Source organism: Chelonoidis abingdonii, chromosome 4, assembly GCF_003597395.2.
Source record: "Chelonoidis abingdonii isolate Lonesome George chromosome 4, CheloAbing_2.0, whole genome shotgun sequence".
In the NCBI taxonomy this organism is placed as follows: Eukaryota; Metazoa; Chordata; order Testudines; family Testudinidae; genus Chelonoidis; species Chelonoidis abingdonii.
The window spans coordinates 131973648-131991199 of NC_133772.1; the positions used below are offsets into that span (position 1 = coordinate 131973648).

A 17552-nucleotide genomic window follows, 5' to 3' on the forward strand; every position below is an offset into this window, starting at 1 on the left:
TGGATGCTGTGAGTAATGCTGTTGTAAAAGAAGTGTGAAGGGCAAATACACTATAGGGATTGAAGTAGGTTCTATTAAATGTATTCTTTCCCCCTTTAACCATTTAACAGATGGCTTATGCTAAACCACCTGTTCCACCTTGCATTTTGCTGTGATGCTCTGAGTTCCTTTCTCAGACCTGAAGAAGAGCTCTGTGTGGCTCAAAAGCTTGTCTTTCTCTCAGCAACAAAAGTTGGTCCAATAACAGATATTACCTCTTGTCTCGCTAAAGAGTCTGGTGGCAGATAGTTGTAGAAATATTCAGAGCCCTTGGAAGGGACTTGGTAGTGACTGTCTGCTTTCTTAGAGATGGGTGCCTTGGAGGCAGGGGTTTGCCAAAGGTCCTTGGCTGGTTCCAACCAGCTTTCATTTACTGGCATTGCCATTTCACCAGCGACCTATAAGTGCAGAATGTTGAGAAGTTGTGAGACTAGTCTTGCAGCACTTCAACCAGAATTTCCAGGGTATGGCCTATTCTCCTGAGAAGTTCCGTTGTCAGTCTGGGTTGGAAAAACAAGATCATTCTTAGGACAGGTTGGAGGTCTGCCAGTGGTGAGTTGGAGCCGGTTCGCAAGAACCAGTTGTTAAATTTAGAAGCCAGTGTACAACTGGTTATTAAAGGGGCTGGTGCGTGGGCAAACTCCAGTCCGCAGGCCACACCTGGCACACAGGACCGTCCTGTCCCAGACCCTTTAAATTGTCACCTGATCCCCACTGCTGGAGCCCTGAGGTAGGGCTGCGGGGCTCTAGGGGCTATTTAAAAAGTCCAAGGCTCCAGCTGTTTCTACTGCCCCAGCCCTTGAAATAGCCGCTGGAGCCGCGCTGCCACTATTCCAGGGCTCCGGGGCCTATTTACAGGGCCAGGGCTGTAGAAGCATGGGAGCCCCGGGCCCTTTAAATAGCCCCTGGAACCCAGGAGTAGCAGGGGGCTCCAGGGGCTATTTAAAGGGCCCAGAGCTCCAGCTGTATCTGCTGCCCTAGTCCTTTTAAATACCAGCAGGAGCCCTGCTGCTTCCTCAGGGCTCCTGTGTCTATTTAAAGGGCCGGGGTGGTAGAATCAGGAGAGCTGCAGGCCCTTTAAATAGCCTCCAGAGCCCCAGGCTGCTGCTGCTACCCCGGTGCGGGGGAGCAGTCACCTTACAGCATGGGCTGGGGCTGGCTCCGACTCCCTCAGCCATGCCCCTTCTGCCCTAGGTCCTCTTCCTTCTGGTGACCAGAGATGGCCCCAGCATACTGGTAAGTCACTGGACTTACTTTCACCCCTGGTCTCAGGAGGGAGTGGTCAGGGGACAAGGAGCAAGGGGGGTGTTGATTGGTTGAAGGGGGCAGGACATGGGTGGGGGTTGGATGGGGAGGACAGGCTGTTTTGGGAGGTACAGCCTTCCCTACCCAGCCCAATACAATTTTGCAACCCTGATGTGCAGGGCCAGGTTTGAGAAGTGGGGGGTCTGATTCAAACAAACAGTTTTGATGGGGCCCGGCAGAGATGACTTTAAAAAAATTAAAAAAAACACATGGGGCTTGTACTCACCTGGTGGCGCTCTGAGTCTTCAGCAGCGGGTCCTTCACTCGCGCTGTGTCTTCAGCAGTACTGAACGACCCACCGCCGAAGTGCTCCCAGACCCAGAGCAAGTGAAGGACCCGCTGCCGAAGACTGGTAGTGAACCGGTTAAGAAGTTTGGCAGCTCATCACTGAGGTCTGCCTCCTTCAAATTTGCCTGCTCTCTCTCTGGATTGGACACATGAGATACCTGCTGGATGAGAACCTTCCAGAGGTCTGTGCCTGAGGAAAAAAGTTACTAACCTTCCATTAAAGATGATTACTCACCATTTGTGAGTGTTGTTCTTCAAGATGTGTTGCTCTATTTCAGTTAGGTGTGCATGGCTGTCAAACTTTTCCCTACCAGCTACCCGTTGGGCCAGCTGTGGAGCCCTCTGGAGTGGTGCTGGTATGGTGTTCTATATGAGACCCTGCTGGTCCAACCCCCTTTCAGTTCCTCCTTACTGCCAGTGACAGTTGTTGGAACAGCAGTCACTTGCTTGCAAGCATCCCACTAATCCCTAGCTCTTCTCTTACTCTAACTAGTTCCCTTTGTTCATTAGTAGTTCACAATTCTTAATTATAGTCCCACTATTTGGCAGGTTGGGGGGGGCTCCCCCTCCAATACACACCCTGGTAGGCCTCAGGGCATGTCATCTCAGAGCTTCAAACCCTGTAGTTCTTGCACTAAACCTATGCCCATGGGCAACATCTATAACTCCTGCCTCTGGTGTCTGGGAGAAGTTCATCAATGGGACATGTAAATCTGCAAGGCTTTCACCAGCAGGGCACATGGAGGGTCTGCAGCCCTCTTACAGCTGCAAAGGCAGCTCTTGTATGGCCTGGCAACAGCTCTTTGGTCCCGAGGAGCTGCCTATAGGCCAGTATGGAAGCTGGAGCTGGGCAGCTGCAGACCCTCCACCTGCCCTGGGGCCAAGGCCAAAGGAGCAGGGACACAGGCTGGGGGCTGCTATTGGGTCCCTCCACCCCAAGGCAGTGGACAGGTCTGGGGTCCCTGTCCCTGCTATGGCTTCCAGCTTGGCCAGAGGGTGGCATACCAGGGGACATGGATTTATACCCTCTCCCCCCACCTTTTGGCAGAATCCATCATTCATGATGGAAGTTTCCCTTTGGGGGGACTAGACCCCTGCCCCTCTTCTGGGGAAGGTATGCCCCTGCTCATTACTTTCACCCTTCCCTCCATCTCCAGATGAAGGGTTGCTGGGCAGGGACTACAGCAGTCTTCACCCTCACTGGAGCTCTGAGGCCACTTCTAGACTACGCACCGTATCAGCACGTTAAAATCGATTGCTCGGGGATCGATATATCACGTCTAATCTAGACGTGATATATTGATCCCTGAGCGTGCTTATATTGATTCCGGAACTCCACCAACCCCAACGGAGTTCCGGAATCGACATGGCGAGCTGCGGACATCGATCCTGCGCGGTGAGGACGGGTGAGTAGATCGATTTTAGATATTCGACTTCAGCTACGTTATTCATGTAGCTGAAATTGCATATCTAAAATATGTTTTACCCTGTAGTGTAGACCAGCCCTGAGTCCCAAGCCCCTCTCCCATTCCACCTCCTTCCCTGTAGCCCCATCCCCCTTTTCCCCTCCCTGACACCCTACCCCCTGCTTGCTCCTTTTGCCCCTCTCCCACCCATGTGGCTCCAAGACCAGAAAAGCTCTGTGGCCCTGGGACTGCAGCAGGGAGTGAGTTCCTCCAGCCCAGGGAGATTTTTCCAGGAGTCCCAAGTCTGCCACTGTCTTGCCTGTGCCCGACTTAAGACTCTTCCAGCCTTTATTATGCACCACCCATGTGGTCACGCCTGCCCTGTACCTTCAGCACATGCTGCCCAGGGTAGGCAGAGTCTAGGGCTCACCCCAGCAGCCTGGACTCCCTGAATGGTTCTTACCATAGTCCAGTTCTGGCTTCTGGCCTGGCTAGGGGGCTGGGACCACAGAGGGAAGAGCAGCCGGTAGGGCTCCATGGTAAGCAGGAGGATAAGGCCCACCTACCTAGAAGAGGCTAGCACCACTGGCAAGGGCTGCACTGTGTGGTAGGAGAGCTGAACCACCACCATGGCTTCACAAGCCCAAAGTGGAGCGAAGTCATGACTCTTCCCTTGCAGCTTCTAGGCTGTGGAGAGTAAGACAGGGGGAGGGGGGGGGGGGGGGAAGGGAGCCAGTTATAGGGTCAGTGGCGTTCCAGGTACGGGCAGCTGGTGTCGGGCGGGGGGGGGGGGGGGGGGGGCGCCTCTGGGTACTAACTAACTATCTCAGCTGGAGAATTGAAGTTAAGACTTGGAGGGGAAGGTGGAAACAGACCATGCATAGGACACCTCTAAATCATGCAAAGGTGAAGAAAATCATTCTAACAATGAACTTGAGTGCAGGGCCCTAGATAGACAGTAACAGATACTAGAATAAACTGCAGGCTTTCAATTATGGTTGACTTGTCTCCAGATGATCAATTAGAATGACTGCCAGACTTGTTAGTGAAATAACTGCATTCCCTCACAAATAAGATTCATTCATAACACTTTTATTCCTAGACAGCTTTAAGGTTGAACTGTACATGCAGAGTTGCATAAATCACAAGAGATTTACAGTGGATTCTATCCTATGGTAGAGTGCAATCCAAAAATCCTTTTACAGTATAAAAAGACAAGTTTTAACATCAAGACTTTGAAACATGGGGAAGCTTTAAACCCCATGCTCCTAAGTATTTCAGCTCATCTAGATACCTAGTTACTAGGAACCCTATTGCCAGACATGTTTAGTGAGTGAGGAGCTGTATAACAGATTACAACTTTTAAACATCCAGATAGCGTAACATTACTTTTCCCATATTTCTGGCAATAAAGAATAAGCCGAAACCCCTGCCATCTGCAACCAGCTCTTATAGACAAAGAAAGGACTCCCTTGCCTGTCTAGGGGTTACAGGGTTAATGCACCAAGAGAAAAAAAACAAAAAAAACAAACACACCATTCCCTTCATCTCACATTAGCTAAAAAAAGTAACAAAAATAAGGTATAACATCTTTCAAAATAAATATAAAGAGGGAATGCAGACCATGTCAATTTTTTGGCAGGTAATATTGAAATATAACATTCAAATTAGCCAAGGAAACATCCACAAGTTTCTGTAAGCTAGCTGGCTATTTCAGTCCACTTCCTCCATACGTGAAGTGTCATCATCGCCTTCAAGTGGTGGCATCTCCTCAGCAACCGCTGGACTAGTTTCTTCTGTAACAGCATCATCTTCATCAATGCCTGTACAAAAAGCAGGTGTGTACAATTAAGATCATCTGGAAATATATTAATCTCTAATACTAGAATTCAGGAGAAAAACAATTTCTATGTCCTTTATATCATAGGCAGGAGTGATTACTCAACTGCACCCTCATTAAGACAAGACAAAATGTTGATCTGCAACCATTAAATTCCTCCCAAGGACAATACATATACACAAACTAGAATTATAAATTGAAAAGTGTTACTTACCAAGACCAAGTTTGATCATTCTATAAATACGGTTAGCATGCGTCTGGGGATCCTCTAAACTGAAACCAGAGGACAGGAGCGCGGTTTCATACAATAAAATAACCAGATCCTTCACTGACTTGTCATTCTTGTCAGCCTCTGCTTTCTGCCTTAGTGTTTCAATGATGGAATGGTCAGGATTTATCTCAAGGTGTTTCTTTGCTGCCATGTAGCCCATTGTGGAGTTGTCTCTCAGTGCTTGTGCTTTCATTATCCTCTCCATATTTGCAGTCCAGCCGTATGTACTTGTTACAATGCAGCATGGGGAAGTCACCAAACGGTTGGAGACCACAACCTGTTGAGTGGAAGCATTAACTGTTACCATAAAGTTGGTTTCCATAGGGTTTAAGATACTACAGATATGCTTAACTGCAGCAATTGTTCTAGAGGACCTGCATAAACCAGGTGACAAAATACAAAGGAGCTATGATGCAATCAACATCTGTATATCCACATTATAAAGTGGAATTTGAGAACACTGACTATTTAAGTCTAATGGACAGTCTAGTGACTGACTAATCTTGTTTTACTCTGATTGGGAGATGCTTTTGTTTCCACCACTTGACAGACAAATTGATTGTAAGACTAGATGTTCCAACCCTACTTTACTTCTCATTCTTCACCATGCTTTAAAAACACTTAACCCTGAGAAGTGAGAATGTTCCATATGAGACAGGAATTACAAACTAGCAATACTTGTGGTGCTAGAGCTCTTAAATGCTAGGAACATGGCTGACTAATCATTAACCACTAGACCATTGGTCCCAGTAACCCATAAGAGCTTACTAATCAGAAGAGTGATGCAACAGTGGAGTTAAGACTGCCTATGAACATCTCACTGTTCATACCTTTTCCACTTTCTTTTCAAGTATGTCTTTCATGATTTTGCAGAGGTTTTCAAACTTTGCCTTCTTTTCCTCCTGTTTCTTTTTCTCCTCTTCATCCTCTGGAAGCTCCAAACCCTCCTTTGTTACAGAAACTAAGGTCTTGCCTTCAAATTCCTTTAACTGCTGCACGCAGTACTCATCAATAGGTTCAATCATGTAAATTACCTCCAGACCATGTTTGCGAAGGCGTTCCACAAAAGCAGAGTTTGCTACCTGATCTTTGGTTTCACCTGAAAGAAGAATTCCATTTTTCAACTTAAGCCACAACTACTTGACTATAGGGATGGTTTCTGTAGTCATCTACTTTAGGTATCTGAGATTCTCATTTAAGTAAGCTTGAGTTATCCCAGAAGAGCAATGGAGCAGCAAACAGCCAGGTTGTTCTGGACAGACTACTGGAAATGGAAGACTGGTTAAATGCTAACCTTGTCTTGGTGCTTGTTGAAAGGGACCTTGCAACTTCAGCCTAAGGTGTCCAGCGTAACTTGTGAAGTGCACTACTGAGCCACCCTGAGGCCAGCTATCTGAAAGACTGCTTACAAAAGTGGAGTCTCCCTTCCCATGTGTCAGATACAAGGCTGAAAGGACTTTGGCTCTCCTATTTGTCCTCTGCAAAGAGGCTTGCGCCTGCTCATTCAACAGGTTCAGGCTTATCCTGGAACAGCACTGAACATCGTCATGAAATGCAGAATCTTGAAACCATTTGCCTAAGGCCACTTGATTTTGATGCTAAGCCACATATGCCCTTTTAAATAAACTTAATCTGGGTGTTTATCAGGATGAAGGACAGCAGCTACAGATTGGCAATACCTACTCCAGAGGACATCACAGCTCAGGAATTTAGCATGTTGTACTTTTATCTCCAATTTCTCAGACAGACATTCTCAAACACTAAGTGAAGTACCTCAGGAATGGTAAGAAGCCAATTTAAGTGTGTTGAGCTTAAGTTTGAAACTACCACAAAACTTCCACTTCAACATCTGAAATTGTCACTGTCTCCCCACCCTCAGAGGAAAAAAAAAATAAATTCAAAAAAGATAGTAGCCAAAAAAAATGGAGACTGCTTCTGTTATTTCAGAGGCTCCCTAGCAGATACATTCCTGACTGGAATGTTTGCAAGGTATAAATTGGGGTATAGGAACACCACTAGAAACCTGGTTTGTGCCCAGTGCTGCTTCTCTCAAAAAACAGCTACATGATTCCTTGACATGAGACTGGAAACAAAGACCCACAGATGTCTCAACTCAGAATATGAAAAATACTGAAGCATAATGACAAGCACCTATGTTCTAAACGTTAAGAATTCATCAGATGCTCAGAAGAGAAATATTCACCATGTAGCTTGCCTCCCTGTGCATTTTCCAACATGCGCAGACATTGTGCAGGTGAACTCCACACATACCTAATTAAGGGCTTAAATGCAATAACTTTACTTCAGACAGGGTATCTCTGTCTAAATAAGTTAGAGAGACTCACACTTATGAAATCCCATACATGTTTTTGTATTGCTGACTCATTTGTTCAATTATAGACTAATACCAACAGTGGTATTGTGACACAGCATGTGGTATGAACTGTAAGAACTGCCAATCCACAGCAAGACTATTTAAAAGACAGATAGGACAACAAAGTTGGAAACCATGTACTACCTATGCCACAGGTTCCGGTGCCTGCCTCAGTCATTAGATAGCAAGCAAATGTCTAGTACATTCAGGAGCTTTTAAAAGCCAAAGCTGGAAGTAGCTGCAGTTGACTTACCCGTAATGTAATATATATGTTTCTGGTTTTCCTTCATCCGAGTACAATAGTCTTTCAAAGAGACCATCTCATCACCAGATGCAGAAGTATAGTACCTCAACAATTCTGAAAGTTTCTTTCGGTTTTGGGAATCTTCATGTATGCCAAGCTGGGGGGGAGAATATATAGTAAAACCGTCATCTTTTCAAAAACTACATGCTTATATAGTGCAAATGCCAATAATAAAAAGCTAATATAAATTGTCTGATAAGAGGCCACTATGCCAAAAAAAAAAAAAAACCCCCAACAAGTTCTTGCTAAAATACTAAAGGGTCACTGACCTTAATATTTTTAGAGAACTGCTCATAAAATTTCTTGTAGTTCTCCTTGTCTTCTGCTAATTCAGTGAAGAGTTCCAAGCATTTCTTGACCAAGTTCTTTCTGATCACTTTCAGAATCTTGCTCTGCTGCAGCATTTCACGGGAAATATTTAGAGGCAGATCTTCAGAGTCCACCACTCCCCGCATAAAATCTGTAAGCAGTATGTGTGTCAAATCTTGACAACTAAGAGAAAGATCTTACTATGAAATTAATAATCTTAATAAAATTAGATATGCTCGAAATACATAGTCTAGGGTTTGTTTTTCATAGAGTGCCTTTTCTCCAAAACGGTAAAAAAAACTCAGATAATCAACACTCTTCATTGTTCGGTCTTACTCTTCCACATTAACATCTTAAAGAAAAAGTCAATCCCATTTTGGTCACTATTTATGGTCTCTATTTCTATTAGAAAGCATTTTGTTCACCAATGTACATGACATGAGATCGGAGAAATGTTACTTCTCAAACAAGGGCCTACTTACTCAGATATTCAGGGATTAGCTCCTCACAATTATCCATGATGAAGACTCTGCGTACATACAATTTAATGTTATTTTTTTTCTTTCTGTTCTCAAACAGATCAAAGGGTGCACGTCTTGGGACAAATAGAAGAGCTCTGAATTCCAGCTGCCCTTCCACAGAAAAGTGCTGCAAGACAGACAGACATGATTTAAGAATCTTTAAAGTTAGCTTGATGCTTTTTACACTGTTTGGAAGACATTCATGGCCACTTCATTGAGCTGGGGCCATGATGTCCAAGAGACATTCCTGACATCTTCACTAACAAAATGTCATTGCTTTCTTGATCATGGTATACCCCTAGTCTCCACCAGTATGCAGGTCTTAGAGGAAGGGATGATCTGCAAATATTGTAGAATTTGGGCTCTACAGGAGGTTCCCATTCTCTTTAGGCAGGGCCCCTGTGGAGCCCTAAGAACCTACCATCCATAAATTTGTTTTGCATGTTCACCTGGATTGTCAAAGGTGATTCCTAACTGAGAAACTTTACCAATCAGCGCCTGAGATAAATGCTGCTGCCTGCATTATGTTTAAGAACTTAACTTGGTTTTAACAAGGCGAATACTTTCTACTTTGTTTCAGATGTGCACAAATCAAGTGATATAAAACTTTGACTGTCCTAAAGTTAGAAAATACTGTTACATCGAGTGCTACAGCAGTTTTATGGACATACTGCAGCTTTCATCACCCTCAGCCAAGCAGAAAGGTCTCTTCAAGTACTTAGGTGTCTTTATTAGAAAAAGGCACCTCGACAACACCCAAAGCATGCAACTGAGATAGGATCCACTGGGCTATTTTGATTTCAGAGACAAGTCCTACTTACTTTCACTGCTAAATGGTCTTCCCAATCATTGGTCAGGCTTTTGTAGAATTCTCCATATTCCTCATTTGTAATATCATCTGGATTCCGGGTCCAGATTGGCTTGGTTTTGTTGAGCTCCTCCTGGTCAATGTATTTCTCCTTAATCTTCTTTTTCTTCTTCTTGTCCCCATCTTTCTTTTCTTCCTCCTCATCAGAGCCAACATCCTCAATCTCTGGTTTGTCTTCTGTCTTTTCTTCTTTTTCCTCTTTCTCTTCTTCCTTTTCCTCTGCCTCATCGTCACTTACTTCCTTATCCCGTTCTTTTTCCACCTAAAGAGATTAGAAATTTAAGTGGAAGATGGACATCACAGCATGTTATACACCTGAGTTAGAAGCCCTGATAATCCTTCCTTGCATGCCCAGGTCCTCAACTGTTTTGGTCTTGATTGTCACAGCAATCTTGGCTTACACCCCACCCCCCACCCCCACACTGCAACCACCAAGTTCTCCTGCCTTGCTCTTCCTAACCTCTAATTAGAAGATTTAGTGTAGAAATGCAATAAAAAAGGGGGAGACAATTTTAACTATTGCACTTGGTTTTCTGTTACCTAGCACCCCAGTGTTTCTGATATATTCTCTTGTGCTTGAAGTAGTAGCACAACACAATCCTAAACAGCTAGACATGGTGTGTGTTTGGGGAGGCAGGGGGGTTATTTAGTGAAAGCCTTGTTAAAAAGGCAGGAGAAAAATATTTGTCATTTAAGACACTTTAAGGATGCTCTGTAAGGAGGGCTTCTGATTTTAGTTTCAACTGATGAAGAGCAACAACACCTCTGAACAATCTAGATTTCACTTTTCTTGTATCCAGTAAAGATCAGAAAAACATCAGAACTGGTTATTTGTCTCTAAGGGGCTGTCTACACAGAGCACTAATACAGACTACACAGGTGTCATTTCTAATGAACACTAATGTGTTCATGTTAATCATTCCACGTAAACCCTGCTGGTGCACACTGAAGGTCTGAAATGGTACTATGTTAAAGTGCAGTAGGGAACATTAAAGAGATTACTTTGTTACAGTACAGCCCAAGAGAAGACCCTGAAAAAACCCTAGTCTTTTGACTCTATACAACTCAGAAATTGTTTTGGGATTTATTTTAGTCGCAAAATTAAACCTCAAACGAAACCTTCTGTACATGAAACTAAGTTTACTAAAACCATTAGATTTAACAGTACATCTTTAATGATATACCATGTTTTATCACTCAGTGCCCATCAGGTTTAAGTTATATCTTTTACTCAATTCTGACTCCATGTATGAAGAGAACCAGGTCTGACAGCACTGCTGATTGGCAGGAGTCCCAAACAGCAAGTGGGGGAGGGGGGGGGAAATGATACTTATTCAGATTCTTAGACTAACGTTGTCTATACACACTAAACATTAGTACATTTAAAAAGATTTTTAATCTGGTGGATCACTTAGAATAAATTTTTGTACTGTTGAAATACTATGACTAAACCTTCTATTGTATCACTAAACATTATAGTGTGGTCACTTAAGTGATTAAATTAAAGCTAGTAAAATTTACTGTTAGCATTCCAACCTGACTACTTACAAAGAGTGTAATTGGATAACCAATGAACTGCGAGTGCTTCTTCACAATTTCCTTGATCCGTCTTTCCTCCAAGTACTCTGTCTGGTCTTCCTTAAGGTGCAGAATAACCTTTGTACCCCGGCCCAGAGGTTCCCCTAGAATAAAGATTTGAGAGTTTTACTGCAAGCACCAGTAAAAGTGTGTTTGGCAAGGTTCTAGTTTAACTAGTCAGATTTTTACATCTTGATCAGAAAATTTTAATTACACAACTTATGCTTAATTTATCCACATTATGTCCTCAATTTATTTGGGGACAGAAGTTTCCTGTAGACCCACATCTACATAGTAATTTTATGCTTACTTCCTTGTGTCAGGTAGGTCACCTGCACTCATGCTTTTACAATAAACGTATTAGCCCTCTTTTAGACCACATGGTCTTGAATTTAAGATGTGCACCCTACCTACAAACCCTGCAGGATACAAACAGCTCCCTTTGTTGTTGAGCTAGCCTCTGAAATAGAAGTTTCTAATCTGAACCACTACCTCACATTCTTGTCCTTTTTACAAGAGGAATGCAGGACCACTCCATACTACTATTGTAATTTGCTTTACAACTGTTAATTTTGCATCAGAGATTAAGAAATGCCACTCCTGAGGAGCAGCTGTTTTAAGTTCAGTTTAGTTTAGTCTAACATGATACCATACGCTACTGCTGTCCCCTCTTCAAAACCCTTCCATAATACAGGGAGACACATGAATGAGGGGCTGCTTTAGAGCTACCTGTGCAACAGAATGTTAGCACTTACCATTATCAAGTCTTACAGTAAATGATCCTCCAGCAGAAGACTCCCAAGCATACTGCTCATCATCATTGTGCTTGGTGATCACTGTTACTTTCTCAGCAACCAAGTAGGCAGAGTAGAAGCCAACACCAAACTGACCAATCATAGAAATATCTGCACCTGCTTGCAATGCCTCCATGAAGGCTTTGGTGCCAGATTTGGCAATAGTACCCAGGTTGTTAACCAGATCAGCTTTGGTCATCCCTATGCCAGTATCCACAATGGTCAGGGTGCGATCATGCTTGTTGGGAAGAAGGTTAATTTTCAGATCTTTTCCAGAATCTAGTTTGCTTGGATCAGTCAAACTCTCATATCTGATTTTATCCAGAGCCTACAAAAAGAGAGGCAACTATCAGACCCCCTCACCACACTACTTGCATTTAGGTAGCAATGTCACTGGCTGCTAGTCACTTAATTATTTCCATTACTTACATCTGATGAATTAGAAATCAGCTCTCTCAGGAAGATCTCCTTGTTGGAATAGAAAGTGTTGATGATCAGAGACATCAACTGAGCTATTTCAGCCTGGAAGGCAAAGGTCTCCACCTCCTCCTCCATTGGTTGGTCTTGAGTCTGCACAGCTTCTGGCATCTGTAGAAATAAGTGAAGTTGAACCTCTAAAAGATAGCTCTGTAGAATGGCTCTTAAAAGCAGTTACATAGTATTCACCTATTTTATGTTCAACCATTAAGACTTAAACAAGTACCACCACTTTGGGATAGAAGAGTTGAGAGCATGGATATTGTATCAGAAAGAGAACCTCAGCTGGTATTCTCTTCCTGTTGGCAGTGAAGAGCACTCCGACTCCAATTCTTATACCCCTTATCTGGAAAGGCCTGGCAGTGATGGATGAACACAACTTTCTGCTCCTCAGGAGGATAAAGGTTTAAGCATCTCAGCAGCAAACTGCCCATTCCTTAAAAGTGCATGATCGGCAGTCAGGCCAATATTGTGAATCCTTCAGGATTCTTCATCCTCAGAGCTGCAGGAGCCATTTAGAAAGGGAGAAGGTGTAACTGCCTTGAATACTTGAATTGGCTTCTAGATGTTCTGCCCTGTTTGTCTAAAAAGATCTACTTTTATGCAAGTCAAAATCTAAATGAGTTTCCAGAGCATCTAAGGACTATCATTCCTACAATCAATGACTGAATATACAAAGTTAACATAACCATTAAGTTTAGCCTTATACAACATTTGGAACTAGAAAATGACTTGCAAAACATACCTACCATACCTTTCTAATGACAGTAAATTCAACTCACAATCTGTATTGTTTCCAGCAGTCATCTAATTATTTTTTTTGCTGAGTGATTAGACACAAATTGGGAGCTCTGGCCTCAAGGCTGGAGAGCAACATATCTCATACAACCCAAAGGTGTATCTGTGCAACTGCACTGACTGTTTAACAGACAACGTGGCATTCTGTTGCTCATACCCCTTATCCACGCAATGGTACTATACATCAGTTTTAACGACAAATAAATTTGGTATAATCCATGTATTACTTGCTAACTGCAAAAAAACAGGTTTCACCAGTCTAGGGAGCCCACAGTCACATCCGTGTTTCAACTGTGACAGTACCGGCTTAAACCAAATCCACGTAAAGCTCGGAGAGCGACCTCACTAGCAATGTGCTTCTCCAGAACAGTAACGCTGTAAGATGCACCACGAATACCCGCGCAGAACCGGGTCAAGTTCAGATTCCAACCTCCCCCCGCGGTGGATACTCTGTATAGTTTAAAACAGGTAGAGCTGAAAACCGGGGCTGTATCAGCGCCTCGCTCTCCCAAGAAGTGGGCGCACAGCGCCCCCTACAGCTCCAGCCAGGAAGAGATTCTAGAAACTGCCAGAGCCTTCCTCCCCAACAGCGGCCTCCCCACCCACTCGCCGTAAGAGCGAGTCCCTTGCGCCCTCACCTCTGGGGCCGGTCCCCGCCTCTCTGCTCAGCTAGACCCCTGCATCCGCACGAGCTACCCCGGCAGCCTCTTCTCCTCCTCCCCCCACATCCGCATGTGAGCCAGCCGCGTCTCCGAGCCCGAACCCGTCACCGCCCTCCCTCCCTTGCACAGCCAGAGCCGGTCCCCTCCCCGGTCCCTCCGTGTGTGAAGCCAGAGCCGTCTCTCTCCGAGGAGCCGTGTCTCTCCGTTCCCATCAAGCTTGAACCCCCGCAGCAGCCGCCTAGGGGTCACTTTCCGGAGCGCCACACACCGCCCTGCGGGTGGCTCCTGCGGCAGACGCTGCCTGACTCCCTTACAAAGCCCTACAACCGCGGCCTCGGTCCCCTCTGCGGCGAGCAGCGCTACCCGTCTCCAATCCGCGGAATGACCTCAGCCCAAGCCACCCCCACGCCGCAGAAGGAGCCGCTGAGAGGTCCGTCCTCCGAAAAACACTCCGGTCACTGCTGCCTTCGCGTCTCACCTTAGCGGCGATAGCTGCAAATGCTCGTCTCAGTTAACCTGTCTTCTCTCTCCGCACTAACAGCGCTGGTACTTGTTCCCTCCCGCCTCCTTTATATACGCCCGGCGCCGCCTCCTTCCAGAACCATCGGGAACCTTCACTGACAGGCACGGGGGTGGCAACTCCAACTCTCATCACGGGGGAGGAGCCGGGGGGGACGGGGGAGGGGCAGCCGCTGGGGTCAAATGCGCATGCGCCAGGACGAAATTTCTTGGTTTGCGCATGCGTTTCTCGTCTGTCAGCTAGCAAACGAGATTGCGCATGCGCCTTTCGGAGTCAGGTTTGCCCGCGCGCTCCCTTTGCAACAGTCACCTCTGAAGGGCTGGGAAATGCGCTTGCGCGAGATCAACTGTCATGGGTTGGCTTGGGAAAGGGGGGTGATTGCGCAAATCGCAAGATGATTTCATTCCATGCAAACTCGAACTCCGCCCCGAGCCCATCCCCTGCCTCCGAACTTCCTAGAAGGAGGCGGGACCCTTCAGACTCTCTCCCTCTGCCAAGTCCCGCCTGTCTCCCTCCCCCACCCCGCTTCTCTCAGAAGGTCCTAGAAGCAGCAAGAAGCGAAACACTTCCTACCCCTCCCCTTCGGAACACAACGTCCAAGAGATGGGGGGAGGGGACGGAGCATCGCCACCGTTCGCCTTTCCCCTCAGGGTTCCTGCGCGTTTCTGTGCACGGCCCTGGGCGCCCCCCTGCTTGTCACGCTCACTGCGCGGCTGTAGTGCGCCGCTCCTCATACCGTGGTGCATGGCTCTGGGGCCCCCCTCAGGCCACGTTTCGTGCCACGTTTCATGCACGGCCTTGGGGTGCTCCCGCCCCCCCCCCATGCCATGCTGCAGTGCACAACCCTGGGGTGCATCCTCGCCATTCCACATCAGTGCATTGGCCTGAGGCACCACCTGCATTTTATACTGACTGCATGCCCTTGGGGTGCCCCATGCTATGTGCACGGCCCTGCAGCGCCCCCTCCCTGGTTCACGTTTCGTTTCCTGGCCCTGGGCCACCCAAGCGCGTGCCTGGGGTGGCAAGCTGCAGGGGGTGCAAGGGCAGCAGTAAGGCAGCCTTTGGCAGCTTGCCTGCGAGAGGTCCGGTGGTCCCACGGATTTGGCAGCAATTTGGCGGCGGGTACACCAAAGCCACAGGACCGGCGGACCTCCAGCAGGCAAGGCAGCCTGCCTGTTGTGCTTGGAGTGGCAAAAAAGTTAGAGATGCTCCTGGGCACATCCAGGTCTTCTGCGGCGGGTCCCTCAGTGTCTCTCGGAGCGAGGACCCACCACCAAATTGCCGCCAAGGAATGCAGCGGTGCAGTTGAGCTGCCGCCAAAGTGCTGCCAATCTTGGCTTTTTTTTTTCTTTGCCACTTGGGTCGCCAAAAAAGCATGAGCAGCCCGGGGGCCACCCACCATGCAACGCTGAATTGTGCAGACCTGTACATATTCTGCGTGGCCTCAGGGCACCCCCTCATAGGCCACACTGCACTGACAGCTGTGGGGCACTCTCCCCACCTAGGGTTGCCAATTTTGGTTGGATGTATTCCTGGAGGTTTTCTCACATTGCATCAGGCCGCCGCACAGAGGATTCAGGGGGCCTGGGGCAAAGCAGGGGAGCTGCGGCGCTTGTACTCACCCAACGGCAGTCCGGGTCTTCAGCAGCATTTCGACGGCAGGGGGCCCTTCAGTCACTCCATGTCTTCGGCAGCACTGAAGGGCCCCCCCCCCTCGCCAAAATGCTGGCTGAAGCCCTGGACTGCCGCTGGGCCAGGGCTCACAGGACCCCTGTGGGGCGCAGGGCAAATTGCCCCACTTCCCCTTTCCGCCCCTGGGTGGTCCTGCATTACATAACCTTTTATTAAAGATGAAACTCCAGGGCAATCCCGGAAGGTTGGCAACCCTACCCCATCCTCTCCCGCGTACCATACTGCGCTGCACAGCCCTGGTGTGCTCTTCCCTCTGCATGCCACACTGAGCTGCACTGGTGCTTCTCTGCCTACCTGTTACTTCTCATGGCACAGGCACTGACTTTCCAGTGTGCCGGGGGGTGGTACACCCCTGACTCTGCCTCCTCCACTCCACCCCTTCCCCCAAGTCCCCACCTCATCCCTACCCCGAACATGCCATGTCGCTCCTTCCCCTCTCACCAGAGCCCTCCTACATGCTGTGAAACAGCTGATGGGCAGGAGGGAGGGGTAGGCATTGATCTATGGGGGCCCACCAGCTGGTGGGAAGTGCTGGGGGAGGGAAGGGGGGCTGATGGAGGGCTGCCGGTGGGTGTTCAGCACTCATCATATTTCCCCCTGGCACCTATGCCTCATGGAGATTTTGTGCAGCTCCTTCTAAAAGTGTTTCAGGACTTTCCAGCCATGCAGAGAGGACAGATCTTGCATTTTAAGTATAGGGTTGTGGATAGCATCAGTCCAGTACAGCAAATTTTGAGCCAAAACCAAAACAAACCAAAAGAAACTGAACAAAATAAAAAAAATTGAAATTTCCCACAAAACAAAATGCAAAAATAAATTCATTTTGTGTCAATCAGAATGTTCCACTTAGAACTGAAACATTTTGCTCTGATTTTGACCTTCAAAAAATGTTTTTAATATGAAAACCAATGACTTTCATGTGAACACATTCTAACCACTTAATTTTGGATTTCTTTCCAAAATGAAATTTCATTGAATGTGGACACCTTTTTCAGTATGTGTCACTTTAAAAAAAAAAAAGGATTTTTTAATAGAAAAAATATTTCAACACATTTGCAACCAGCTCTACTTACAGTCTAATGTTCTGATCTTGCAATCTGACCTGCATACTTAGAACTGATTGCAGGGTCAGGGCCCATGGGTCTGATTTTTTGTATGCTCTCTTGACTTCAGTGAGGATTGTGGGCTTTCAGCACCTTTCAGGATTGAGACCAAAGAAACAGAGACACAATAGTACAGTATTTAGGGCCACAGAAGTTACAATTTCCTCCTCCCTAGCTCATCTGCCCCACAGTAGATATCCATTGCTGGGGTTTCTGTATCTAGCTCTACACTGGGCCCTGATCCTGCAAAGACTTATGTATACACTTAATTTTAAGGAAATTAGTAGTCCTATGGAGGTGAGTGCTTATGTCTTTGCAGGATCAGGGCCTTAGCTTGCCTTGTCTACACTAGTAGCCATATTATTTTGTTAGTCTTCTACTTTTAAAACCATATTATTTTCTA

At 46.4% G+C, this 17552-nt stretch overlaps 1 protein-coding gene across 1 annotated transcript; it reads right to left on the reverse strand.

Moving 5' to 3' along the window:
• Positions 1-4114: 4114 nt before the first annotated feature.
• HSP90AA1 (heat shock protein 90 alpha family class A member 1) lies at positions 4115-14472 on the reverse strand. Its single transcript, XM_032777374.2, has 11 exons — positions 14313-14472; positions 12327-12485; positions 11859-12225; positions 11074-11207; positions 9479-9787; positions 8619-8784; positions 8097-8287; positions 7777-7924; positions 5980-6248; positions 5093-5426; positions 4115-4861 (listed from the first exon to the last, which is right to left on the reverse strand). The coding sequence occupies exons 2-11, from the start codon at positions 12483-12485 to the stop codon at positions 4752-4754; spliced, it is 2187 nt and encodes a 728-aa protein (XP_032633265.1). The 5' UTR covers positions 14313-14472; the 3' UTR covers positions 4115-4751.
• Positions 14473-17552: the final 3080 nt, after the last annotated feature.

What these genes read in the sequence shown, in the direction of transcription:
- HSP90AA1 (XM_032777374.2), bottom strand. Translation starts at nt 12,485, where the DNA reads ATGCCAGAAGCTGTGCAGACTCAAGACCAACCAATGGAGGAGGAGGTG. An exon ending in GTTATCCAATTACACTCTTT is followed by an intron (nt 9,788 to 11,073) that starts GTAAGTAGTCAG and finishes TAATCTCTTTAG; the next exon opens with GTGGAAAAAGAACGGGATAA. An exon ending in GCTAATCCCTGAATATCTGA is followed by an intron (nt 8,288 to 8,618) that starts GTAAGTAGGCCC and finishes TACTGCTTACAG; the next exon opens with ATTTTATGCGGGGAGTGGTG.